Source organism: Melopsittacus undulatus, chromosome 2, assembly GCF_012275295.1.
Source record: "Melopsittacus undulatus isolate bMelUnd1 chromosome 2, bMelUnd1.mat.Z, whole genome shotgun sequence".
Taxonomy (NCBI): domain Eukaryota; kingdom Metazoa; phylum Chordata; class Aves; order Psittaciformes; family Psittaculidae; genus Melopsittacus; species Melopsittacus undulatus.
In genome coordinates this window covers 102,733,700-102,760,847 of record NC_047528.1, presented here as the reverse complement: position 1 = coordinate 102,760,847, position 27,148 = coordinate 102,733,700, and the positions used below count along the sequence as shown (strand labels likewise).

Sequence of the window (27,148 nt, the reverse complement as noted above, 5' to 3'; positions counted from 1 at the left end):
CTATTTTAAGTATATTCAAAAAACTCCAGTTTACATGCTACTGTAGAACCACCACAGTATTATGAATCCTAGTAGTTATTTACATGTGAGCGCATATTTGCAAGTCTAGTAAAAACACACGTTTCTTTCTTATGTAGATAAAACCAAAGAAGTATTTAATAGGAGAAGAAAAGCTCCACTTAAACCCAAACCAGAAATGCATTCTACAATGAAACAAAAACTAAACATACAAAAACATGCTCATTAGTGTTGACGACAATAAGCATCAATGACACTGACAATTCAAGAAGGCAGTGCTTCTATATGGAGGCTTTTGTGAATATGCTTTAGTAATACATAATGAATTGAGTAAGAAAGCACAACTAAATAGTGTTACATTGAATTACACAGAGAGGATTTAAAAGATCTTATTGGTGTTTACAAGTCAGTCAAGACAAGAGAAAGTAAAAAGCTATTTTATAAAAATCTGGTAACATTTCAAACTAGATATGGATTTCCTTTAACCTATTTACATGGAATGCCATCATAACATTGTTAGAAATTGAATGCAGTTCCTTTTAGTGGCAAATCTTCAAAATGAAATATATTGGTGATAAACACAAAGTGGATCTAATTGAATGGATGGGAAAAGAATGCCATTCCAGGTTTTTAAGAGCTTCAGTTTTAAGAGAACAGTCTACTGATCTATGATCTATATTCCTTTTCCCAAGGAAAGAAGATAAGCTATGTGAGTGAAAGTAACAAGTAAAATAACTGAAATAAAATCTCAGTATATCAAAACTTCTTGGCTACAGATACAGATTCAAGTGTCTTTCAGTTATAGAATACACTCACCAAGTGTTTTAAGTTAACCATATTCTAAAACCTGATCAATAAAACGTGTGAAGAAATCCCCATAATCTTTAGGATTTCTAAATTAACAAAACATATTATGTGATACTGAGATATTCCCACTTTTAAGAATACTAGTTAACATTATTACTGTTGGTTTTGCTCAGACACCACTATTCTGTCATGCATATGGGTAAATCCTATGTCAATTTATGTGCAAACTATTTGAAAGAATTGGTCCAAAATCCTTGAAAACTCAAAATTTAAAACCTTAATTAATTTTTCTAGCACCAATCTTCACACTTTTCAGTCTATAAGAGTCAAAAGCTAAGTAATTTTATATAACCTCAAGTCACAGTTTTTATTTCTGAAACAATTATAATGTAGTAAATCTCAGATGAATGTGAAGAGACTAGATTTCTGTGAAAATGCAGTAGTTATGTGAATAAGATGAGGGAGAGTTGCAAGGCAATTATTAACTCAGCACTGCTATTTTCCCAGTAATGAGAACCTCTGTTTCTATCAGCATGTTCTATCAGCATGTGCTGAGAACCATATAATTTTAAGATTTCCAGACAGAATTTAAGTATGGGTTCCCTGTTATATCTAGGCTCTGATGATGATTTATGAACAGTTTATAGGAAGTCTTTTTTATAGCTGTAGTCTCACTTGCTAAGACCTTAAGCCATAATTTGTTCAATGATTGCTACTGGTACTGGTACCTATGGTACAAGTCACTAACAAAATGTACACAGGGAAATGACAAGTAAGACAAAAAAATTTTATAAAAAGCAATGGTAAGGAACAGAAATAACAAAACAGAAACTAAGAAAAGAAAGCACTGCCAATACATTCTTTTTCTACCTCTAGTCCCCTGACCAGTACTTGTAAAAACTGATAGCTTTAATATATTCAACCCCCGTAAATTAATATAAAAATATGTGAGCAATTTTGTCAGTGTAACCAATGCTTACAGATATTGCAATGCCATGCTAAGTACGACAAAGGTGGGTTTAGTCAGACTGCTTAATTATCAAGCTTACCGCTCCAGGCTTGCTCTGTCTGGCCAGGGAATATTGAAAGGTATTCTACAGTATATTGGGGCAGAGGACAAAACAGAAGAATTAAAACAAAAAAAAAAATTTAAAGGAAAAATCTAAATAAATAATTGAAAGGCTCTATATTGGCAATGTGTCTTCTTCAAGAAGGATGCTTGTAAATAAAAGCTTCATGACAGTTAGCCATGAGGTCGAGAAATATCTGTAAAAGTTCCACTAAAAGATGCATTCTTCATGCTATGTATGGCTTACACATAAGCCTTACTTAATTATCCGACAACAAAAACTACTACTGAGTGCTATTTAAGAAGTTTTGCCTCTAGTTGTGGCGTAATTCTAAAAAATCCTTTTCCAACACAAAAAGAAGCAGTAATTTGTACCTACACCAGCTCTGTGAGATTCCTGCATACCAATGTCTTAACAACATAAGCCTCCAAAGGCTGCATTTTAAAGAACTCTAAAACAAGCTATTCAAGTAAAGCTTTGTCAGATGAAAGCTGTTACTAAGTACTTGGAATGATGACTTCCGACTTTGAGAGTGTCTTTTAACATGTTTGCACACTCTTCTTGCCAGCTTTATTTGAAGATACAAAAAATGAACAAGAGTGGATTTTGGGATTGAAAAGCAGCTTTACATCAGGACTTGAAAAAAAAAAAAAATCAAGATCTTCAAGAAAGTTAACTAGTACTCGACATGATTGGGCAGTAAAAGACCCAAAACAAAACAAACCCAACCAACCAAAAAAACCCCCGTCCAGAATCTGTTATTCACTCATTAAGGGTCAAGGATGAAGAGGAACCGAAATGAAAATTAAATCATTCTTGACCTTTAGACTGAATACAGAACTGACACATTGTAAGAAGTCAAACTACCATGCAGTGACAAATTCCAGATGCACATTTAAGAGAAAAGGCTGCTCACAGTGGCCTTTCAATACTAAGGCAGCACAGGAGACTTATTGTGTCATGATAAAACTGTGAAGAGGATAGGAAATCTAAAATCTGAAACTGGAAGATAACTTTTTTCCTAATTAGCACATTTTCACATTTGCAAATTAGCCATCTGAAACAGGAAGCCATTCCCCATTGCTAATTCACAGTGAGATATTAATGACATACCTGTCCACTGGAGTAGATGTATTTTCAATAAAACTAATAACTTTTTCTTTCACATTTACAGATTTAGTCTTTAAAGCAACTGTCATTTTATTCACCAGGGACTTTACTCCTTTTCCATCACTTGAACCATTAGGAGAATCACCCTGTAAAAGTAATTCCTCTCAGATAATTGTATAAAAATAATGATATATCATCTCTAGTTTGTTAAGAAAGGAAACAGGCTATAAAATAGTAACCTACTTTCTGGTACTGAGTACAGCATTAATTACAGCAGTAAGTATTATTTTAGAGTTCTATCAAATGACAGCAATAGTATGTGTCTGAGCTAAAGATGATCCAATAAAGTAAAGCAAGCTTAACAAACCTTGTTAACTAAGCACTCTGCTACAAAAATCTAGAGAGGAAAGAATTCTATTAATGATAAATGTTATCAAAATTAAAAGCCAAATTCTACATAGAATCATAGAATAGTTAGGGTTGGAAAGGACCTTAAGATCATCTAGTTCCAACCCCCCTGCCATGGGCAGGGACATCTCACACTACAACATATCAGCTGTAGAAGAGACAATTTTGAGCTTTCCCATGAAACCGAATGCTAGTTTGATAGTAATTTATTCCCAGAGTGAAGAGGAGACAGGAAAAAGAATTGTCCATTACATATTCTGCTGGATAATGACTACAGCAAGCTTTTCCTCTCAAGAGGATGAAAATGTTTATGTCACCTCCACCTAGACAGTGAATATAATTCAGAAATTAAATACATAACTGAAAACAATGACTTGCAGCAATCTATTTTACAGAACAAAATGAGGAATAAAAAAAAAATTCAGTACACCTGCAGCTCCGATCCCACTATATCACTTAAGCTTAAAATTCACTTACATCAACAGAGGAGTTTATGCTACTTCTTGAGCCTGAGGTACTAGCAATCCAGTGGCCATATCCATTTTCTGGTCCTTCCACATTGATATCTGCTAAATGCTGCTGGAGGGCTGTTAAAAGACCATTAAAAATATTCAGAACTACACTGGAACTAGTCTGTTGATGAAAATGCTGTATATCCAAGACTAATCAGTAGCAATTTTTGCTTAAAATGATTTAATAAAATAGATAAATCCAGATACTACTATAATCATCCTTGGCTTTTCTTTCAGTAGTGAAATGGCATTAGGATAATCTTTATTTTAGTAAAGCAAATAATTAAAATACAGCAGCAACTAAAAATGAATCACTGCTTTGACCCTAAAGATAACTGTTATGACACTGCACATATTGTCTAGTAATGTCTCTATACTTATATTGTAGCACAAATCTCTTCACAATCAGGTTGTAGAATCTCATTGACTCCAGAAACATAGACTGCACAATTATGAACTGATGGTTTAAGAAAAAACAAGTTAATAGTGATTATGAAGTAACATCTTCATACAGATCTGCAATCTACAGAGACTAAACATCAAGGACAAGAAGTTAGAACAAGGGCATTTCCCCACATCTTGAATTAAATTTTTCTCCATTCAGAAATGTGGGTAAACCATAACAGTTAACCACAAATGTGCAAGTGCACAGTGTTGATTTGCACAAAGCAAAAAACTAACAAATGAGAATTATTTGTTATTCCATTAGCTGATTTTTAGCCGAAGCCTAGTAAAAATATCAACAGAATTAATACATCAAGCTTTTTCAAGCCAAAGATCATTATTAATAAGCTTACCCATAAATCCTCCTTTGGCAATGCTTACATACTCCTTATTTTTCTGCAATAGAAAAGACATTTTTGGTTGAAGCAAACACCTGTGAAATGAGTTCTGCAAGCATGGTAATGACACATAGGTTCATTTCATAAAAACTGTAACCCTGAGTAATGTAAAAACACTTAAGATTTGAAGGGGAAAATATTTTCCATTTAATATTGATATTATGTGCAGACATGCTTTATCTCAGCTATTAAAATCAGCAGCAATTTAGTTGTACCTGTAAGAAGTGTGCTAGCACCATGTTCATATACATATCTTCTTCTTCCCTGCCACTTCCCATGAAGCAGAGATGTTCTCCACCAGCTATGGAGCCAGACTCAATAGATTGTTTTTGTGCTTCTAATAGGGATTTTACAGACTGTGCAAATTCTGATGGGTTTTGAAGCATCTGTGGAACAAACAAACAAAAAATGAGGCTTGACACCAGAATACTGTAACACCACTTGTGAAAAGATAGAGACATTAAAAATTGTTATTATTTGTTGAGCACAAAGAAGGCAATATCAGCATTGTACAAGATATATGCACACAAAAAAGCCTAACTGAGATCTCATGTTACATGAAGAACAGTGAGAATGGTCCTTTTTCCCCCCCCTCACTCTACATTGCTCTCCCCAGAAAAGAAGTGTAGCTAACCAATTTTTAGTGTATTATTGCAAACACCAAATATTAGTAGAAAAAGTCTTCACAACTTTCATGTTGCATTAAGTTGGCAATATGGCAGAGGGACCAATTTCCTTATTTCATATGCTTGAATACAACACATTCAAACTCTGCAGTTTTGAAACCCTTAAGAATAGGCAGAATTTCTAGGTGCCAGTAAGGTCCTCCTTTTGTTGTCTCACTGCTAAGTATTTTTCTCATTTACTTATCAAGATTTAGACAAAATAAAATTACAATCAGGAATACAAAGAAATAGCTGGGATTCTTAGATCTCTCAACAAGTCAAGGCTGTGGTGTCCTGAAGGGCTATTTTCAATTAATAAGGAAATATTGACCTGTAACTGGATTTGGGGGAAGGAAAAGGAACAAAGGAATTCGCATTACTTTCCCTTTACACTGCATCAAATGATGAAATATGAAGTAACAAATACACAATCTAGCCATCAATAAGTCAAACTGAATTTTAAGTGGGGTCTTCCTAGAGCCAAATGATAATGCAATAAAATTGTGCAGGTGCTAAATCACTACTTCATCTAAGACTACCTTTAAATGAGATAGATTCCAAAGTGCTTTCCCCATTGCCTTCCCTTAAAGTAAGCTGTATGTACTTCACACATACAAGTGTATAAAATGCACTGAAGTTCCATTAATGACTTTTTTCCCCAAAATTATTCCCCCTACAATGTGTAGGGGGATTAATTAAACTGGCATTAAACTTCTAAAACCAGAGATGAACCTGGCAACTTTTCATCCAGCATGGTTAATGAAGGATCCTAACCATACCAACTCACACACTGCAGAAGTTAATTCCAATATGTAATTTAAATACATATGAACTAATTGCATCCAATTGAAGAATTGTCTTCAGGGACTTCTTTTTCATGTACTATTAATTAGTCTACAGACTATTAATTAGTCTGTAGTACATCTCAGTTCACATATTAATGCACTTCCTCTCTCATATTGCACTGCAAAAATTTTAAAGGAGCAACTAAACTCTTTTCAAGACATGCTCCTTACAAGCAGGCTGTAGTTAAGACTGGTTGCGGAAAAAAAAAATTAAAAAAGGCTACTTGTTGAAATTAATGACACCTTTCAGTAGAAATTACAATGCTAAAAATAGATTTCTCCTCCAAGCAAAGTCTAGGCTTTATGCAGTATGGGTTTCCACTTCTAACCAAAAAACAGGAAGTTTGGAATCCCAAGTTCTAATGTCATTAAGGACTAAACTTATCAGTAAAATGATGGTTTTACAAAGCTCCTTTAGGGAAGCTAACTTTTGAAACCTCATCACACAACTAGAAACTGCAGTACAGAGCCTAAACTAAAGATAGTATATTTTTTTTGGAGACAGACATTTCTTTCTCCTTCTGTTTAACTCAGGATTTAAAAATCAGTAAGAAAATAATACATACCAAATCTGAGTCTAAATGAAACGCTGTTGATAAATGCCCAGCATTGTACTGCTCTGCAGGACGGCAATCCACTACAAAAAACCTTACTCCTTCCTGAAAGAAAAGGATTTTGTCCATTACAGAATCGTAGAATTGTGTAATTATTGATGAGAAAGCACATAATTCAAATATATTTTAATACCAATTCCAATACCACAGGAACCACTCAAAGGGGCTAACATTTACTGAAAAACCTTATTTCACGTGATTAATGTGAATTATTCTGAACTTCTGCAGTTACTAGACCACCAACAGTATTCCAATAGGAATTTCCCATTAATACATCAGCTTGCACATCATGAAGGATCACTCAAGTGCAATACATACCGTTTAATTATTTCACTTCTATTGAGAAGAAATATAGGGGGTATAAGGGCACACACATCAACAAGACATCAGAAGGGACAACTCTGAAGTGCCAATCCAACATCCTGTTACTACTTAGCACATAAGAATAGTTTTATATCCCACTGAATTGAACAGATGCTCAGCAAGACTGAGGGCAGAGGGGAAGAACACGCATAATGAAAGAGGCCTGGAAGCTGCTATAAAAAAACAGTAGTCAATAAGAAACATTGTAATCCAGGTATACTATTATCCAACTATTGGTCTTAAATACCCAAAGTGAAGTCCCTGCATCTAACTATGCCTGCAATTAACTATCACAGAAATAGCATGAATCAATTTTTTTTGTTTAAACCTATCATTGACAGAAGACAAATAATTTCATAGTAGCATTATTCTCAAAGGTACTGAATTTAGGCTCTTCAGAACTAAAGCCAGGCCTGGCAGATAGGGAGGGGGAGTTGCTATTTACGTTAGGGATAGGTAGGAGAGTATGGAACTCTGTCTGTGGACAGGTGATCAGTTAACAGAGAGTTTGTGGGTCAGGATTAAAGGGAGAACAGATATGGGGGACATTACTGTGGGGATCTGTTACAGACCGCCTGATCAAGAGGAATCTGTGGACGAAGCGCTCTATACACAGACAGGAACAGCCTCATGCTTGCAGGCCCTTATTCTCACGGGGGACTTAACCACCTTGATATCTGTTGGAGGGACAGAACAGCTTGGTACAAGCAATCCAGGAGGTTCCTTGATTGTATGGAAGACAACTTCCTTCTGCAAGTAATAGAGGAGCCAATAAGGAGAGGTGCCATGCTTGACCCTGTGCTAACCAGCAGGGAAGGGCTGGCTGGAAATGTGATGCTCCAGGGCAGCCTTGGTTGCACCGATTATGAGATGGTCGAGTTCAAGATCCTCAGGACAGTGAGAAGAGCGTGTAGCAAGCTCACTGCCCTGGACTTCAAGAGAGCAGACTCTGGGCTCTTCAGGAACCTGCTTAGCAAGGTTCCATGGGATATAATCCTAGAGGGCACAGGGGCCCAAGACTGTTGGTTGATATTCAAGGATCACCTGCTACCAGCTCAGGAATGTTGCATCCCGACTAGAAGGAAGTGCAGCAGGAGGGCCAGGAGACCTCCTTGGACGGATAAGGAGCCGCTGAGGAAAGTCAGGGGGGAAAAAAAAGAGGCCTATAAAAGGTGGAAGCAGGGACAGGCAGCCTGTGAAGAATACAGGGATGTTGTCTGGGAAGCTAGGGACCAGGTTAGGAAACCTAAGGCCCAGTTAGAATTAAACTTGGCTAGGGATGTGAAAGGGAACAGGAAGGGATTATATAGGGACATTGCAAATAAAAGACAGACTAATGACAATGTGGGCCCTCTCCAGAAGCTGTCAGGATAACTGGCTACTCTGGATTTGGAGAAGGCTGAGGTTTTTAATGACTTCTTTGCCACAGTCTTCACTGGCAAAGGCTCTGACCACACCACTCAAGTCTTGGAAGGCAGACACAGGGACCGTGAGAATGAAGACCTTAGGACCACTGTAGGAGTGGATCTGGCTTGAGACCATCTTAAGAACCCAAACGTGCACAAGTCCATGGGACCTGACTAAATCCATCCATGGGTCCTGAAGGAGCTGGCAAATGAAGTTGCTAAACCACTGTCCAACATATTTGAAAGATCATGGCAGTCAGGTGAAGTTCCCGATGACTGGAAAAACAGAACTATAACCCCCATTTTCAAGAACAGGAAAATGGATGACCCAGGGAGCTACAGACCAGTCAGTCTCACCTCTGTGCCTGGCAAAATCTTGGAGCAGATTCTCCTGGAATGCCTTCCATGTGCTAAGGCACATGAAAAACAACAAGGTGCTTGGTGACAGCCAGCATGGCTTCACTAAGGGGAAATCCTGCCTGACCAATTTGGTGGCCTTCTATGATGGGGCTACAGAACTGATGGACAGGGGTAGCACCTCCTGTATGAAGATAGGCTGAGAAGGTTGGGGCTGTTCAGCCTGCACAAGTATAGGCTGCGTGGAGACTTCATAGCAGCCTTCCAGTATCTGAAGGGGGCCTATGAGGATGCTGGGGAGGGACTATTCATTAGGGACTGTAGTGACAGGACAACGGGTAATGGGTTAAAACTTCAACATGGGAAGTTTAGATTAGATATAAGGTGGAAGTTCTTTACTGTTAGGGTGGTGAGGCACTGGAATGGGTTGCCCAGGGAACCTGTGAATGCTCCATCCCTGGTGGTGTTCAAGGCCAGGTTGGACGAAGCCTGGTTTAGTGTGAGGTGGCCCTGCCCATGGCAGGGGGGCTGGAACTAGATGATCTTAAGGTCCTTTCCAACCCTAACTATTCTATGATTCTATGATTAATGAGTTTTAAATTTTCCTCTACAATAACTACATTAGGAAAGGAAATCAAATTAGTGAGATATTACTTCAAGCTCCAATTCCTGAGATTCAAATCAGCTGTATGAAGCTCCTTGTGCTTTAGCTCTGGTTACTACAGTATAAACATGTTACGATATGCAGATCATTTACAAAGGAGATAACTTCAAGACAAGAATACTTTTTCCTAAAATAGCAAATATTCATACATGCTATTAGCACTTAAAATACAGTTGTTAATACACAAATAAGAATGGGTGGGGGAAGAGGAAAGAGTAATAGTAATTCAATACACTAACTCCTTGTTGCTGATTTGCTTGAAGAATTTCTGACACGGAAACTGCTAGACAGAGAGCTTGGCTCAAGTCTGTGTCATCATCTTTGAGGCCCAGCAAGCTGCTGCCAAAAAGACTGTGGTTGTCCTAATAAGGCAAAGAAAAAAAAATTAATTGAAGCCACTGTCTTTAGATGTGAGTTCTTAAAGCAAAACTATACCCACAATGTTACTAGTTCACAATATCATAAGAAATTTGATCAATGAATTTTTTTAGCTTTTTTTTTTGAAATCATGTCAAGGGCTGACCTTCCATCACAAGCACACTTGTTCACAAGCATGGTAATGACAATACCAACATGATGAAATACTTCTGTTTTTTGGGTTTCTTTGGTTGGTTGTTCTTATTTTTTCATCCCCCAAAAGATCTCATATAACTGTCTATACATATCAGAGAAAGTACATAAAATGACAATAACTATCAATTACTTTCATTTAATGAATTCACTGAAGTCAGATACCTTGAGTAAGGAAGAACTGCAAGAACAGCAGAGGTGATAATGCTTTATCTCTAGAAAGTGACTGCTGTTCCAACTACAGCTAGGACTGCTGTGCAGTCTACTACAGAGCAGTTGTGTCAGTATGGCATTTTTGCTTCATCAGTTCTTACAAGAATCTGGTTTGCAAAACAAGGTCATCAGTCATAAAGTGAGAATATTGCGGGGAAGCTTCCCTGTAATACGTTTCACTTGACCTTCTTATCTTTCAAAGATCCTAACACTAAATACCACCAGAGTAACATGAAAAAAAAAATAACATCACAATGAAATATTCAAAGTTATTGTCAGCAGAAACTATTTTAAACAGACTCCAAAAATAAAAGAATTTCAGAACTACTTTCTTATTACCTTCCTGAAAGAAGCTGGAGTTTTGCTACAGTAATATTGTGCCAAAGAGAAGAGATCTTCTATATCTTCTAAATCAAGATTGGCTGGTGACGTTTCTAAGAACTCTGAGACATACAAACAACATAAGTACACCATTATTTCATACACAGGATAGAAGCACCATACATAATTTCACATCATAAAATAACTTAATTCTTAACAAGGCATAACACAATTGAGTTTTTTGATTAAGCATGAATGTCAATTCACTCTCCAGGTAGAAAGAGAAGATAGAGGAAATACCCCTTATCCATAGGAAACCTATGCTATTTGCTAGAAGTTCAAACCTTCCATGCAAATTATCTTTTACCATGCTCTTACATCTGTACAGTTTTAGTTTTCAGTTGTAATACCAAGTCAGCTGCTTTTTTTAAAGAGGACTCCCCTTTTTAAAGGTAATCCCCTAAAGCACAACACTTAATCAGTGATACTGTTATACGGATCCAGGATGGTAAGGGTGTAGTTCTGCAGTACATGGCAAAGATGCAAAATTCCAAGCACGCTCGTTTTTAACTACTAGAGATTATTAATTATATTGTATTACGCCACGTAAAAACGAAACCAACCAAAAAACCCAAAGGCAGATGAAATAAGCTCACAAGAAATTTAGTGTAATTTCTATAAAAAACCTGAAGAAGGTAAGGCAAGAACAATGACTTAGGCTCAAATTAAGTGCATACAAAGATACTCTGGAAAATGCACCAGGTGCAGTAGATTCGAAGAAAGATTTGAAACTGCTGCTCTGGACTTAAAGAGTCAGATTCAAGTGCTCCAAACTGAAGTATAAAACTAGGTGTGGGAGTAGTAAAATGAAACACAATAAAGGAATATTAAAAGCAGGGTAAATATGGTGCAGCAAAGGAATAGTAAGACAGGAATTAGTAGGTGAGGGGATTCATTTATGAGAAAAATCACAGGGAAACACATAATTCAGTTATTTGGTTATTAAAAATAATAACAGGGATTGTACTATGTGGTAAATATTTCACTAGCAGCTGAATAAGAGAAGCTATTACATAACAGTGGTACTTACTTATCATCTCTTCTTTATCTGATTCTTGTGCTATGATAATGTCTCTGAAAACAGTGAAATCACAATAACAGATTAAGTCAGTAAAACCAAAATGAAACAAAAGTGGATTAAAGTGTGTCAGCAAGGAATGTTTCAAAGAATTAACACAATGCACTTACTTTGCATTGACAAGGATAATTAACATTAAGAAATAAATAAAGAATGGATCTGCTTGTTGTAGATATCCATCCCATATTGCCTGAGTGACTTCTGCTGAACAGTAATATGAGAAGAGGCTTCCAAGCTAAAAATTTAGAAAATAGTGTGAGAAAAAGCAATAACCAGGAACAATCTTGTTGCGATAACATTTTAAACAAAGATAGAAGATATCTAAAAGAACATAAAGCCAAAACCATTATGCTAAACCATACGTTTGCACAATGTATTGAAAGACGGTCCTACCCTCAAAACCAATTTTTATGGAAACACTGCAGTAATACTACAGATTATCTGTCAATAAATATTCCCAGTGTGAAGGCAAACTCAGATGTATACTGTCAGCCTTGCAAATTCAACCAGAGATAATTAGGCTGGAATACAGTTTAGCTCATAGCCCCTGCTAAATACCAACGATGAGACAATAATAAAAAAACGCATTTATTCAACTAGCTTAGCAAATAGGACTTAGAAATGATCCTGTAAACAACTTTCTTTCATTTTTCACAGTATAATCAAGCTAATTGAATATGGTGGCACACTAGTTTTGACAATGTCACTTGCTCAACATTACATTATGATGCTTTGTGGCTGAGTAATTAAACATTTGCGACAGAAAATTTTCATTACTATTTAATAAACTGTTTGCCCATTCCCATGTTCCCAATTAAAAATACATCTTCTCTGATATGCAGAGTTCAAAGTGGATAAAAAATAGTAAGAACTTCTTTTCATACATGCCAGATAATATCTGCAATCATACCTAACTCAAATGCATACTAGCTGGCCTCAGAGGTCTTATCAAATGTGGTGATGCATACTAATTCTGTATCAAAAGAGCTACAGCTTTCAAAAGCTTGGTATGTGTTTCTAAACACTATCATGGAATATTTCAGCACTTCTTAGTATACTTCTATAACAAAAGGTGATAAGATCTATCCAAATCTGAGTGAAACGCAACTGAAGACAAAATGTCCCTGAACAATGAGGCAATGACAAGTCTCTGAACATTGCTTATGTTTTGCTACACATTAGAAATACCTCTATACAGATTAACTTTTTTTGGCAGATGAAACAAGGAATTTTAATATAATCTCATAAAACAAGATTTAAGAAATTTTATTTTATTTTTTTAAGATTGCACACCAGAAAGCCTGACATTGTGGTCTGACAGCTGCACTAGCTCATTTGCTTATCTGCCTTTCAATGGGAAGATTTTTTTTTTTTTCCCTACTGAATCACTGAACTTTTAATAAACAACTTCAAAGAAGTTCATATTCGCTAAGGAAAATTGTGTGTATATATATATAAAGAAAGCAGAGACTCAGTAGTAAAAGTGAACTGATTCCTCTTTTAAAGGCTGATGATTGGCAAAAGGCAGATTTTGAAAATATGGAAATTGATCCTGGAGACATTTCTATATTAAAATTGACAGCAGCCTAAAAAATCTTAAAAAAGCTCAAAACCAATAATAAGCCCCCCTCACAACCTTGCAGGTTATTCATTTATTTCAGTCTTATTTCTTAAACTGAAAGTACATGGAGTTACAGAAAAATTTTACAAAGCCAATAGGTATGAAAGAAATGCCTAGAAAGTTCATGAGTCAAAGTCTTTATTTATTTACAGACTTTGCATCTGCAAGCACTGTATCATGATTTTGTATTACATATATTAAGGAGCATTAAAATATGAAACTTTTGCTGCTTTATGTTGCAGCTGCTATCCAAACTTTAATAAAAAAATAAATAAAATAAAAATATTGAGGTAAGCAATTTTATAACTACCCCAACCTGAGGCAGTGAGAAGGAAATGAAGAGCTGCAAAATATTATGTGCCTATATCCTAAAAGCCATTGCACCATATAAGGCACTCAAATATATCTATTAACAGCGAGGTTTTTAAAACTATTTGTAATTTAGCTTTAAAAGACCTGTTAGGCTCATCTTTATCCATATCTAAAATCATATAGCTGCCCACTGTAAAAACTAACATCACAGCTTCTTACTTTTTGAGTGTGTCATTTACTCTCATTCTTACTTATTCTAAGTAGTTACTAACACCAGTGGCTCAATTAACATCCAGAACCATAAAAAAAGGCTTTAACATGACCTCATACCTTACGTTAAATGACCGAAGACAAAAAGCCCACACTATGTTAAAACATGCAAATTATTTGAATATATGCAGTTCTAATCTCCTGTACTACTTTTGCACAAACTGGTAACATATACGTACATTTTGACAGAAATTTTTATTCATTATGTTTCCCTACTTTCACTTTATTACCCAATTGAGTGCGTATGAGTCTGGAGTCATCTTCTTAGTATCAAGAAAGGAGCAGAGTTCAGGCTCATGATACTGAAGAAGCAGTCTAAATAGATGAAACGGTCTTCCCTTCATAGAACAATCCCTAAAAAATAGTATTGAAAATAATCATAAACCTCTCCGTAACATTTCAATTGTCAGACTTCCAGTAACAATTCTTTATTGGTTGTGATTATGTAATTTCCAATATTGTTCTTGTAAGTCACAGGGACTTATCATGAAATCAACTTGCCTTGAAAGTTAAAAACCCAGAAAGATTGAAATCCCCACTATATTAATAAAGTAGAAGAAAGAATGGAACACTGCTATTACTTGATAAGAGTATATAATACAAAAGTATCTTAAACACATCTAAATATGTAAGCAAGCGTTGCATGGTATCAATATAGTTAACTAAAAATAGAATTAAACCCCCCATATAAATATTTCTAATACAGCAGCCAAAGGAAATATGAAAGTTTCTTATTTCATACATGAGTAACAATTAAATGTCAATTCATTAAGCAGGAAATAAGCAGTATTTAAAATTAAGAAATGGCTTTTTAAAGACACTAGGGAAAAATCTCAAGTGCTTAAAAACTTAAGCAAACTAATATGAAACCTGACACACAGATCTCCAAACACAATTATCAACTTTCTTAAACAAGGGTGGTAAAATGGAAACATTCACAGCAAATTATATATGGGGATTCTTTTCTGAAGCTATCACAAGAGCTCTGACTTCCCATTAAATTAACAGGACAAAAAGTGTTAAAGTGTGAAAAGAAGAAAATTTAGCCTAAGTATTTAGACTTGCACATTACTTTGTTTGAATGGTCATTATGGTCAATTATTTCAGTCAGCCAGTCATTCTTTACCACCTTTTAACATGAAGAATAGACATATACCCAAAACTAACTTCAAAAGAATTCTTTCTGAATTTTACTGACAATTGAACATCCTTGCTTAGACATTTTTCTGAACTGTTTTTCTCAATTTTTTACTTCTGTTACCTACCACAGTAAACCACCTGTAACAAGTACTCCATTTAAAGACAAGGCAAACAAGAACCAAGCAACCACTAACAAGCCCCCCTCCCAACCTCCTCTCTCAAAAATATCTAGTAAAATCCCCAGTGTATCAAGAATTGTGAGTTCATGTACCTATCCATCACTTCCAATGCAGAAAGCTTCACAGAGGCAGCAGGCTCAGCCATTGGAAGGACTGATAAAAAAGGAAAGCAAAGCAAAACAAAAAAAAAAAAACAAAAAAAAACCACCCCCAAATACCAAACAAAAACTAAAAAAAAACCCACCCCACCCAAAAAAAAAAAAAAAAAAAAAACAAACCCAAAAAACAGCCCCCACAAAAAACAAACAAACAAAAAAAAACCCCAAAAAGAGAGATATTTAGCTAAACAGGAGTAAATTGCCCTGGAAACTAACCTATATTTCACTTTAGGAGAGGGTGGTTTGATGGTGGTGTTTTTCTGGGGGAGAATTGCTTCTGGGTTTTTGTTTTGTTTTTTTTTTAACTGAACAAAGTTGTTTTATGCCCTCTGTTACAGGTAACACTGATGTAATGTAATCAGATGTAATGCACTTTCTTCATGTGCTTCCTCGGAGGAGACACCATCATCCAGCAGCTTTTTAATCAGTTTACTAACACAGAAGCTCTCACACAAATCGTTGCTCAATTGCATATCTGAGATGATGTTTTCTTCTACTTATGGTCCAAAGACCTTGGACTTCCATATTAACTCTTTCTTAATTTTGTACAGTTCAGAAGCTCACCATTCTAGAGGAAAAGGTGGAGGAGAAGAAAGGTGGGTATCCACAGGATACTTTATACCAAAAGTCTTGAGAATAACAGTGTTTCCAAAGGGAAAAAAAAAAAAGGCAAAAAAGCAAATCCTCTCTCATCTAAAATAGCCTATTATGTTTTTTTTCCTCCTCATTCTTCCTTTGCCTTGCTAGAGATTCTCTTTCAAAAAAAGAAAAAGTCCAACAGATTATGCTGTACATTCTCTTCATCTATTTGCAATATTTTGTTAGAATAAATTCCCAATAAATATTTCATGATAGTTACAAAACATGAGAAAGTGTGAATAAGAAGTGTATGATTTAAAAAACAAAAACAACAAAAAATTAAAAATGAAACTTTTGTCAAACAGTAGTGATGGTCCAGCAGTCAAACATCAAACTGAGACCAAATTTACCTAAGTGGAGATTTGCATGTCTATGATAAACTGTTCTTCTATGTCTTTCATTTTTGCTTCCAGTCATTTTGCAGAGGAAGGGAAGAGAAACCAGCCTACACCTTGCTGAAACACCACCTAGATTCTTACAGAGAAACTCAAAATACTAAACACTCTGAAAGCCTTCTAAAAAAATACAGACATCAGATTTACCTGACCATAATGTCACTACCCTCAAACAGTTCACAGAGCCCAACAGTATTTTAAATGAGTCAAGTGACAGGACAGATAAACGCTTCCTGCCACAGCACCAAATGTGCACTTTCCATATTATCGGCACTCATCCAGTAGTTGGGCTAGAATCTCCCCTCCAAGGATTCATACTCAGATCTTTAATTACAGACTATCCACATATTACTTCACAACATCTTAATCAGAAAGCCCCTGTAGCCTTGCTGGAATGTCACTGTGCTACTCCAACATAAATAAAAAAATATTTTAGTAAAAGCACCTATACAACAGCGTAAGACACTCCATTTCCAGTTTTTATTCATAAAATAACAATCTAACAACCTAAAAAATAAATAATTTCAGGCCCAAGTCAGTAGAAAACAGGGAAAATATTAACTACTTCTTCTAAAGAAATTGTGAGACTTAATTAGTGCTTATGAAATACTTTGCAGTGACAGAGACAGAAGCATTTTACATAGGAAAAATGCTGTGAAAATTGCTTTCATATAACATACAAGAATTAGATAGTTCCTAAACAACTATTTTTGATATTGCATGAAAGAACAGTTGTTCTTCAAAAAGTACATTAAGTCTACATCAGTCACATGCTAGCTCTTTACACCTTAAACCAACTCAGTGTCTCCTGGACTTCAAAACGTAAGGTATTGAAAATGGTTCAATTTATCAGCATATAAAGGGATTTGACAACTTTGCTACTAACAATGCTGCTCTAGCTGAAACCAACATGCACACTCTTTCAGAAAATACCTTTAATGCCAATGAAAACAGTACATAGGCAAAAGAAAGAGAGCTTTACCTTGGAATGAATTTATTCATGATAGCATAGAAGCAGTTATACAAATCACTGCGTGTCAAATGAAGGTGCACCAGAGGTTTGAGTAGATAAATCCAGCCGAGACAAGAACTGTATTTAACGTTGCGTGATTTACAATAAAAAGTAATAACAGACTCAATATCCAAAAGTAGTACTGACTTCTCCTCTTCTGGCACTGACAACTGGTCTGAAATAGGCACAGCAATATAAACTGTATTAATGGCCTTTCAGAGAACTTGAATGAGATTATTTCATAGCACAACTGTACCGATAGGGACTGCTTGGGGAAAAAAAAGGAAAAAGGCAGCAAAAAGAGACCAATAAAAACTAAGCAGCTTGAATTAAATGCTTACAGAATGGTTTCCAAAAAGGCATTAAAATACAAATGATTTTATAACTCCAGTATGATAAGGCATTTAAATATCACAACATGATGAAAGAAGTTTGGTGTTTCCAGGATCTACATGAAACAAAAGAGGTGGATTTTTTTAATGCAGAGAATGGCCCTCTATTTGATGTGTTAAGCACATAACTTTGACTCTACAACAACCTGTTTGAATTTCAACATAGATCAACCCATAATGCATACTTCCAATACCCCAGAAGTCCACTGACATGCCTAATCTATGAAAACCAGTAGTTTGAAATCAGGTCATCTTACAAGACTTAAATTTTAGTATTAGCATATAAAACACATTTTTAATCTCTATTTCGAAGTAATTTTCCTAACAATATTTTAAACTTGGGGCTGTTAGGGTAACTAGAAAAAGAGAAAGTATTTGGTTACTTACAACTACACCCGGCTTTTAAATTTGATTTGGTACTGTTGCTAATCAGAAGATACACATTATATAAAATATATGTTTATGGCAAAGATGTCCCCTATTTAATGACAGACTAATTCTGAGCCCTTCATTTATACTGTTGCATGTGGATGAAGATTGACCCAAAATAATGACACAAAACTAGTTATGTAATCAAGGTAACAAGCTAAATACTTCTTAAATACTGTCATGATTGAGTTGAATACATACACGAAGCTTTGGTTTTAATTAGCTCCAAAGCATCTTTCTACACAGACTTTTATTTCAAAGGCTGACAACACTTCAGAAAAAGTACTGGCATCCACCTCACTTGAGGCAATGAATCAAAGGCATACCAAAACATGTCAGTACCATACGTCAAATTATGCCTTCCTTCATATGATGAAATAACTACTTAGCTTACTTTCAGTTAAATGCACTGATATTTATTATACAGACTATAGTGAAACAAAACACTTTAGTGTAAGTTCATAGGATTTTCACATTAATATTTAAACACCTTGAGATTTTTAAATTACAAATATTAAATATTCTTACAAATTATTTATTGCATAAATAAATTGATGTTTTAATCCACCAAGATAATGTTGATTTATTATAGCTAAACTGACTTACAGTAATAGAAGGAATAACCTTGTTAGGTCTCAGACAGACAGTTGCCTACACTACGTTAATGCAGTGGCATTAAACTTCCAGTGAACATTTTCCCCTCAATTACAAGAAGCCTATAAGTCTCACTACTTTTAATAAAGTTTTTAATTGAGAAGTCTTTAATACTTTCCCATCAAACCAAATCAATATCTGGCATTTCCTTTTCTTTACCTCTCAGGACACAAAACTCAAATGCCATCTGAAGATTTACTTTGAATTTGGATACTACTTGATTTTCTAAACCATTGAAATAGAGAGATTTAATCCAACCCCAAACTGAAATCTCTACAGAACCTTCATTCTGAACTAACTTTATTAGTTTCATCCATTTAATATTGTTACATATTACAAACCATTTGCCAATAAAGACAAAAGTAAAACTAACAGACATTGAAGTGTTTAATTTTGCATGTTTTAAACACTAACCAGGACAAAACAGCTACAAAACATAGAACTGCATTTTAAAAGGGGTAGACATGCATGCATGCAATAACTCCACTCTCTGCCTTAACTTTCAATTATGCAAGAATAAATTAAAACATGATGGGAAATAAAAAAGATTCTCTTATTGATGCCAGAAGAAGTTGTATCCTTATTTATGAGTCAGCACTGACTCTATCACTGATACTAATGCTGTTGCATGGTATCAGGGATTTGGCCATTTTGGCTGCCAACCAGATCTCGTGACAGGTCCTTACAGACATACTGGTATGTTATTTCAAATGTCTTGCCAGCATCTTGTTTTCAAAACCAAAACCTATCATTTTTGCTGGAACTGGTAATAAAAAAAAATCCTTCCTTAAAAATGGTCTTTAAAATCCAAAATGTTTAGCGTATTTCTTCCTTTCAAGGCTATATGCATTTTGGTGCTACATCTGCTTTTCAGATTAAGAACCAGTCATTAGACAATTAAAAACTTGAAGGACACTATAGAGAAAGTGTCTGGTTTAAAAGATGGGGCTTAGAAAAAACTACAAATTTTTCAACTCCTGACAATTCCTGACCATACATACTAACAAGGTAACACTCTAAACTTACATAATGTCACTCATCCCGGAGTCAGAGTACAGATAGGAAACTACTGTTTTCTAATGATTTCTTACTGATTTTGCCTGCTCTCTCACCTTCCTCATGAAAGGTTCCTCCACAATGTACACGTAATTCAGATTAAGTCAAATAACAAAGTCCTAAGACAACTGAGAATACAGAAGTTTTCACATAGGTGATCTAAATGTAACTGAACTTACCAATTAGCTCTTGGCAATCCTTATGAATTATGCTCTGTTCATGTAAGTCTAAAGAGCCATCCCAGGATGCTAGGCTGTCCCCCTTTCCTACAACATTAAGCGCAATCTGAAAACAAAAATAGAAAACCCTCTAAACATTTCAGTGTTCTTTTGTGGTTAACCCAATTACTGAACTCGGTAATTTAACTCAATAAAGATGAATATTATAAAACTGAATCAACATGCATATATATTAAAATTCCAGTCCTATACCCCTTCTTATTGAGATGCCTGGTAATTAAATAATTTACCCCAAATCAAATACAACTTCAAGTACTTCTCGTTTCTTGAGTTATCATATTTACCTTCCAGACTTTGGCCCTCAGATCAGCAGGCAGTTGTCTTCCTTGAATAATGTTTCTCACAGTTTCAAGATCACAGCCACCTTCTTCTAAAGCATCTGCAAGATCTTTTTCCCTACAATAGTATGTTTTATGTTTATTAAAAATGAATTATATAGTACTTTCCAATGTTTATCTATTAAACAGATGTGTAGACTGGAAGCTACTATTAGGCAAAACCTACACATACGTAAAGATATATTAAGGCAATTTGGCAGGTATTAAAAATAAGTATTTGCAAAATGTTATTTGTCCTTTCTTTTTCAGGCTGCTTGTTCAACTTCTAATTCTACTCAGTTTACATACAAGAAGTTGTACTGTCCAACTTAAGAAATACACAGCAAATTTTCACTCACACACAATGCAATCAAAGCAAACATTACACCTAAATTACATGGTGGAGTTCTTTAAAGTAAATTAGATGACCTAGAAGCCAGAAAACTTATTTCAAACATCAGCTTTAGCCCCATCCTTCTCTGAAATGGGAAAGAGCCTTTTAGGCAAACTCAGATGTAGTTAATTATTCTAGTACTGCAAGTGTAGACATACACACGATTGAATTAAAACATACAAAAATGTTAATAATAGTGCAGAAAGCAAAATACACAAATTCACAAGACAGTCAAACTCTAATGACATTTAAGTTGCCATAGTAAACAACAGGTCATATGCTTCATAGATAATGAACACATTCAGAAATTATTACTTTGCAATTTCTCTGATAGCTTCTGCAGACTGTTTCAACGGTTCCATGCTGTCAATGAGACAACCACATCTGATGATTTCAGGAATTTCAATATCATGTAGCAGAGCAGTGGCAAAACACGAGGTTCACTGGAAAAACAGCAATGGCAGTGATACATAGGTCCCATAGGCAAACTTCTCCCTTTCTGTATTTTTTATCTGTTATCTACTAGCTCTGACATATGCCTTAAGAAAGACTTTGCTTCATATACTTGAGAAGTTAAACACACATCCAGAAGGTTTATAGCCCAAGCAAAACACAAGAGCACGACTGTTTATCCAGGAAAGACATTCAAGTATGAAGATGCATTCCTTGTGAATAACACACATATTTATACACATGGAGTAACAGATGTTAAAGGGTTATCAGTATAGTTCTCAATTACTCCATGCACACTATGTAGTCAACTCAAAATACCCATGGAAAAAGAATGTCAGCTGTGGAGCTCTTGGCTACTTCTTTAATTTGCATATATCCACAACTGACTTCTTGATATGAAGGTTATCAAGTTTGGTCTCTTGAAAGCTTAAGACACTCATTGCTGATTTCCTAAGTATCACCTTTTACAATCAAAAGATTAAAATCGCCATTCTGAGACAATGTATGCATATAGTTAACAATAAGCCAGAAGCTACAGCCTTATTTAAGGCTTCTCAAAGTATTTACAAGTTGGAAGAGCAAACATTTTTGCTTGCATTATATCAGCCAGTTTCTTTGCCAAGTGCTTTTGGAGGCATTTTAAAAGCATATTTCAAATATACACTGGGGCACAACTAAGTCTATTTTCTTCAAAAAGTGTGACCTGTCTCATTTTCTTGTACTTTTAGTACTTTACAAAAAAATCCCAAAGCACACTTCTTTTAGAACTACAGGCTGCACAGCTGACTACCCCTTTCCAGAAGCAGAAACAGGGAGGGGAGCACCCATGCACACTTGCACTTATATCACCTACCCTGTTGTCAATTGTGTACATAATAATCAAAGGTGGAAAAGTTAAACTACCAGATGAGTTCAACCTGAATAAAAATCAAGTATTTCCAGGGCATTTACATGAAAAGACCTAGCACTCAGAAGAATTTAATGAACTCTGGGATGACCCAGCTTCAACAGAAGCCAACATCAAACATCAGCTGAAGAGAGCTAGATGCTCTTGTAAGATACATTACAGGTTTCTGTGCACCTCTCTATGTACAACAGACTAGACAGCAACCACTAGGTCTTGAATTATAGCACACAAAATACAATTAGTTGCTACAAATATTATCCGAGCATTAAACAGGCATGTGGAGATGAATGCAACAGCTGCATGCATGTTGTATTTCAGGTAGAAAGGTCTTAAATGGCAGTACTTAAATTTTGCTCCCATATCCTCCAAAGAAAATTATATGGGGAAGGAGGAATGGGGAGGAATAACAGATAATTTAATATATGTGAAACAACACTTAAAACCACATGTACGTAAACTACAAAAAACACACCTGCAAAGAATGTTTCATAGGCCCAAGAGTACTAATTCTAGTACTTAATATTCACAGCTTCAGAAGCTACACACGGGTTAAAATATGTGCTTCCTCTGTCTAATATATTACTATTTGCAAAATCCGCATAAGTACTGTCATTCACACTTTGTACACTGTATATGACAGGCAAATGTCTCCTACTTCACCTTAAAAAGCAAGTAATTGATAAGCCCCTCTCCCACATGAAGAGATGTGATGCATTATCAACACTGAGTTAAATGAAATAACAGGAGTGGAAAAATGTATTCTTCTATTACAATGCCATTAGCTACTCCTTTCCTCTGTCAACTCCCAAGACTGCTTATAAATGGGAAGTAAGGACTTTTCAAAGATTAAGAAAAATCTTTTCTAAGAAACATTCTATTCACGCTAACTTGCAAAGTACAAAGTATGAGAGTGATTTTGATACCTGAACCAGCTATGTTTCACCATATTTCAGTGGTGTGCCACAAATACTTCAGTAAACTGCCAGAAATCTGGATCCTTGTCTTTCATGAGTGAAGATCAGCTAGGAAGTCTTCTGTTCTTATGGACAATTATTACACTTACTTTGGAATAAATGCAGTACTTCTCCTTATGGGCAAATTCCTCTAGACCAGAACATCCTTACTTTCTGCTCTACCATGGATATATACTCCCTATTTCTGGATGGTATTCAAAATTTTGGTTAGATGCATAGCATTCCAGCCTATGTCCAAGGCATTGTCTGAAAGTTTAGCTCCCATAAGACATACTGTTCTAAATGTCAAAATACACACAGCTGCTATTAGTGTATCTGGAGTAAATTTCCATACTTACAGAAGGATCTCTGAAATTCATGCCATTCTGGCGACATATTATAATCAACAGGTAACAAACGTAATGGATATTCACCATTACTTTATTTTTAGCTAAAGCACTTACAATGTGAGAGAAAGCTGGAGATAATAAAAATTATCAACTATAGGAAATTCAGTTTCAGCAACTTTTTTTTAAAAAAAGTATTATTTGTTTTACTTATATATGAGGTACTTTATATCACTTATATATATTTATATATATATATTTATAATCACTTATAGATACTAACAAAGGGACTAAAAATTGTGGGGATGTGAACAGCAAGACAGAAGGAAGTGTTTCAATAAACTACTAATACATGTGAAAAGACATAGTATTAAGAAAACTATAGATTACAGTAGTTTACAATGTCTGAAAGGTACCTGCTAAAGTCCATTACATCTGCCCATTTGCTATTAGGAAAGAGAAATCCCTTTGAGCTGCTTCCTCCAAGCCAAAGTACATTTTTGAGGAAAAAATGCTACAAAGTAAAATACTACTAGTTTAAAGTCTTAATTTCTGGTGGGCACACTTCCAATAATAATGTGTCTTTTTCACAGCTCAACGGGTATCTTCTACATGTATCAAAATCATTATCTAAAACACACTTATCAGTTCAAAACAAGATGATCACCCTTTTTTCATATACACTGAATTTACTATTGGCTGTGAAAGATATTAGTCAGTGGCCTAAAAGAGGGTTAAAACAAACACTCCCACTTACAGTTTACCAAACTGCTTCGCATATTCTGACCACTATCTAATGTTGATGTAACACTTCAAAAACTCTTTTTCAACACTCCTCAAGTGACACACTCATCATAGCTGCTCATTAGATGCTTTAGTAGGCCAGCACCACTTCCAGTGTGAGAAATAGTCTTAAACATCTTTGCACGTCATTCCTGTTTTCCCTAAATCAGAAGCAAGGCTGCTACCAGTTGACTCCTTACCAAGACCTATAATCAATTTTAGTTTCTACAATGTCACTGTCTCCTAGCACAAATGCACACAGTCTGCAAGTTTTCATGTTCTTCTGGTAAGTGTAGCACAGAAAGACAGGCACATATATCACAATGCTGCCATCACGATTATGAGGACTGACTGTATGTATACACGTTAGTGCCTGACTGGACTAATTTATTCTAACATGTTTTTATTATTTTTGTAACTAAGGTTGAACTAAGCTCCATTTTAAGCAAAGTACTTTATTTGAAAATGCTCACAATAACATACAGGTTTTAACATACAATAACAGCTAAAAGCCTTTACTTAAAAGCAGGCAAGTGAACAGTGCTCATGAAAATTTTCAAAGTCAATTGCTAATATTAGTTTATTTTTATAGTCATCATTCAACCTTCCCACAGCAAAGAACACAACTTGCCACCATAAGAAACTATATGTATAAAAGCTTCTTCCTCCCACTCCCAGAAATACATTTTGATATAATCTGGTTATTCAGGTTCCTACTTTTAATTGAGGATTCTCCTGACTACTGGAAAAAAGCCTCAAGAAGAGCTGTATTAAATAAAAAATAATGAGTATTTGTTCTCTACAGAAAACAAACAAACAAAAGTCAATCCCTCACATTCACTCAAAATATCTATTGTATTCAGAACATCACTGAATATTCTTTTCCTTCTAATGGAATTTTGGAGAAAACATGAATTTAATAACACACTTAGGAAAAAAAAATGGAAGATGTCAATCTCATGCTTAGCTGCAAAGGATTTTTTTTGTTCATGTACTTTCAGAAGAAATATGATGACTTGAAGCACTAATAATCCTGATGCTGAGCATAGAAAAGATATATATGTAACTTGTTTTGTCACCCTGTTGTCTGAAGCAGCTGAAGTGTATTTTGGGACCTATGAGATGAATTACTCCAATGCAAAGTTGAATGCACAGAAAAAGTCCATCTGTGGTTATAGTTGTATTTAGTTAGTTCAGGTCTTGACTTTCAAGTACAGATCTTAAAGTAAAAAAAAATACTACTTGATCAAGTTCCCTGAAACTCAAGTATTAAAGAAACATCAGCAGAAAGGTTTTAGAAATTAATTAGTTACTGTTTATATCTTTATCTGTTTGGGAACCTGAACAAGAACCTGAACCTGTCTCCTTTGTGTTTCACAGCATTCTTAGTTTTGGACACAGATATGTTTTTTAGCATCAAATATCAGCAGCAATTTCTCAAATTAATTTTTTGAAAATATGCCAAATAGCTAAAAAAACCCCAAAACCCAACACTAAGGTCTGAGATTTTTTTCTCATTTCAAAATCAAAACTGTTGCTAAATTCCTGTGTTTACTGAAGCAAAAAAGATTATAATCTCATGTTTCAATAACGCCATACATAAATTTGGGGTGGTGGTGTAGAGGGGGTTTGGTTCATTTTGAACTTTTGAATTGTACTGTGGGAAATCTTCATGATTTCTGTTGAACAAAACCACCAAGCAGTCAGTACAGATTTTGAGGGTAACTTATCAGTTTGTGTGTGCCCCCAGTTCACTTCCACCAGCACATGCACGTTACCTCAGGAAATACAAAAAGGGCATTTTATGTTAATAAGCATATCTAGATTCTACGTGCTCAAGGTGCTGTCACAGTCTCTGAACACAAAATTACATCTGCCTTTGGATCTCCCTAAGGAACTAAATAGAGGACAAGGAATCAGCGCTGCCAGTTTTGTTCCCAAAGGAGTTCAGATGTGCATACACATCATTTTATATTTCAGCTGATTTTTTTTTTGAAAGTGAAATGTTATTGCAGAGTCCTATATACTTCAAAACTCTGACAATACAGTAATTTACACGGAAAAGTTCATTCAAATGATATACACCATACTCAAAAAAACAACCATTCAACAACATTCAGGTATGTATACAAGACCAGAGTTTAAATCAATAAATGAAAAAGAACGTATTCCACTGAAATTGGCTTAAAAACAAAAACCAAGCAAGCAAAATAACAAAAAACAAACAGAAAATCCCAAAACAAAGCAAAAAAAAAACCCACAAAAACCAAACAAAAAAACCCCAACAGAACTAAAGAGCCATGCGAAGCTCTTAAGTAACTGGAAATTCAACTTCATGTTCATTATTCACAGGATACAGCTCTAGTAACAGGATGTATTCTGGCATATTAATGTAGTATTTAAGCATCAACTTCTTGAACTGTTCCCATAAAGACTTCCAAAACTTCTTCTAAGGAATGCCTTCCAGTTTGCCGTTTCTAGTAGTAGCAGCATATCAAATTTACTATAGTTACATTTTGAAGCTGCCAGTCAGAATGGCAACACTGCACAGTGCCCCTTGAAATATGTCTGGAAA

The 27,148-nt window shown here is 35.2% G+C and overlaps 1 protein-coding gene across 2 annotated transcripts in view; it reads right to left on the bottom strand.

Annotated features, from left to right (window-relative positions):
* Positions 1-27,148, bottom strand: part of TBC1D23 (TBC1 domain family member 23) — a 35,048-nt gene that overhangs the window by 6,330 nt on the left and 1,570 nt on the right. Inside the window, exons 2-16 of one of the 2 annotated variants that reach the window (XM_031051329.2) lie at positions 21,446-21,573; positions 20,704-20,815; positions 20,360-20,465; positions 17,620-17,824; positions 14,357-14,480; positions 12,034-12,158; positions 11,876-11,919; positions 10,804-10,907; positions 9,921-10,043; positions 6,844-6,936; positions 4,983-5,153; positions 4,723-4,765; positions 3,891-4,000; positions 3,009-3,151; positions 1,875-1,919 (exon numbers count right to left, since the gene is read on the bottom strand). In XM_031051329.2, coding sequence (XP_030907189.1) covers positions 1,875-1,919; positions 3,009-3,151; positions 3,891-4,000; positions 4,723-4,765; positions 4,983-5,153; positions 6,844-6,936; positions 9,921-10,043; positions 10,804-10,907; positions 11,876-11,919; positions 12,034-12,158; positions 14,357-14,480; positions 17,620-17,824; positions 20,360-20,465; positions 20,704-20,815; positions 21,446-21,492 — 1,595 coding nt within the window. In that variant the 5' untranslated portion in view covers positions 21,493-21,573. The remainder of the gene's footprint in view (positions 1-1,874; positions 1,920-3,008; positions 3,152-3,890; positions 4,001-4,722; positions 4,766-4,982; positions 5,154-6,843; positions 6,937-9,920; positions 10,044-10,803; positions 10,908-11,875; positions 11,920-12,033; positions 12,159-14,356; positions 14,481-17,619; positions 17,825-20,359; positions 20,466-20,703; positions 20,816-21,445; positions 21,574-27,148) is intronic. The other variant, XM_031051330.2, reaches the window with a different exon arrangement.